Below are 1625 nucleotides of genomic sequence, written 5' to 3' on the forward strand. Positions count from 1 at the left end.
CCCGCGGCCCGCATCGAGGAGGAGGCGGCGGAGTCCGAGGACGAGGCCCCGGAGCCCTGAAGTCCTGCTTGCCGGCCTCCCTCCTCCCACCGCCCACCTTCCGGCCCGTGCCTGGTCCTGCCCGCCAGCTCTACTAGTGCAGCCTTGCTGTGTGCCTTGAAAGCCAGAGGAGAATCTAGGGACCGGCCTTCAAAGAGAACGTGGTGAGAGGGGCCGGAGCCAGGGCTGGGCGTGTGTCCACTTTGGCGGGAAAAAAGGCAGGATGGGTTGCTTGGGGAGGAGAAGCCAGAAGAAGAAATGAGGCCTGGCACGAGGACTGGAATTCAGGTGCACTCAGATGAGTCCTGGACCACAGCCCGTGGTTCTCAAACTTGAGGGAGCATCAGCATCACCGAAGGCATTGTCCAAGCATGCTTGCTGGGCACCACTCCCAGCGTTTCCGATGCATTCGATTTGAGGTGGCGCCCACAAATTTGTGTTTCTAACAAGTTTCCAGGTGATGCTATGCTGCTGGTCCAGAATCAGAATTTGAGAGTCATGCATTTAAAAATGTGGAAAGGCTATACCTTACCCTGATAACGACTCTCAGAAGAGGGGTCAGTGTGTCTGCTGGGGGACTTTTCCTTTATCTGTAATGTTCAAGTTTTTGTTTACAGTGAGAATATATTCACTTACTACTTGTGCAGTTAGAGTTTTTTTTCCCCTGAGTTAGAGTCTCACTCCATTGTACGGGCTGGAGTGCAGTGCACACACATGGCCACTCCAGTGTCAACCTGGTGGGCTCAGGCAAGCCTTCCACCTCAGCCTTCCAAGTAGCCGAAACTACAGTCGCGTGCTACCACGCCTGGCTAATTTTTTGACTTAATTGTAGAGATGAGGTCTTGCCAAGTTTGCCAGGCTGTTTTCGAACTTGTGGGCTCAGGCAATCCTCTCATCTCGGCCTCCCGAAGTGCTGGGATTACAGGCTTGAGCCACCACACCCAGCCAGAATTGTTTATAGTTGAATTGGCATGCATACAGTAGATGAAGATGAAGGAAGCTTTTGGGAATCTGCCCTGGAGATTGGTTAAGCTCAGATCACCCACCCTTGACCGTCAGCATTGGGACTTTGGTGTGCCAAGTCCTTTTCCACTCCCACCAACTACACAGTGGAGAAAGGACAGTTTAAGGGAGGATGCTCTCATCCTTCTCCATGAGGGTCTGCAGTGCTGGAGCACTCAGTTGAGGAGGGTAAGAAAGGGGCCTTGTGGAAACAGCCCCACGGACCCTAGGTTGGAGTTGTAAAACAGCTCCTCTAAGACTCCTTCCTCCTAAGCTTCAGCCTCCACCAAAATAAACTGGTGAATGCCAAAACATGAAGAACAAATGACAGTCAGGCTCGGTGGCTCAGCCTGCAATCCCACGCCTCTGGGAGGCTGAGGTGAGTGGATTGCCTGAGCCTGCGGGTTCAAGACCCGCCCGGGCAACTTGGCGAGACCTCATCTCTACAGTAAATCAAAAATGAGCCGGGCGTGGTAGCGTGCACCTGTAGTTCCAGCTACTTGGAAGGCTGAGGCGGAAGGATCGCTGGAGCTCAGCAGGTCGAGGCTGCGGTGGCCGGAAGCAGCCACTGCACTCCAGTCTGG

General features: G+C 54.0%; 2 protein-coding genes across 2 annotated transcripts in view; one reads left to right on the forward strand and one right to left on the reverse strand.

The window, feature by feature from the left end:
• Positions 1-1196, forward strand: part of BEST4 (bestrophin 4) — a 4862-nt gene extending 3666 nt beyond the window's left edge. The window contains exon 10 of the mRNA XM_021717417.1: positions 1099-1196. Coding sequence (XP_021573092.1) covers positions 1099-1196 — 98 coding nt within the window. The remainder of the gene's footprint in view (positions 1-1098) is intronic.
• RPS8 (ribosomal protein S8) overlaps positions 1-1625 on the reverse strand; it is a 15085-nt gene that overhangs the window by 6674 nt on the left and 6786 nt on the right. The window lies entirely within an intron of this gene.

This window comes from Carlito syrichta, unplaced genomic scaffold (assembly GCF_000164805.1).
Source record: "Carlito syrichta isolate Samal-C Ts95f unplaced genomic scaffold, Tarsius_syrichta-2.0.1 Scaffold309730, whole genome shotgun sequence".
Taxonomy (NCBI): domain Eukaryota; kingdom Metazoa; phylum Chordata; class Mammalia; order Primates; family Tarsiidae; genus Carlito; species Carlito syrichta.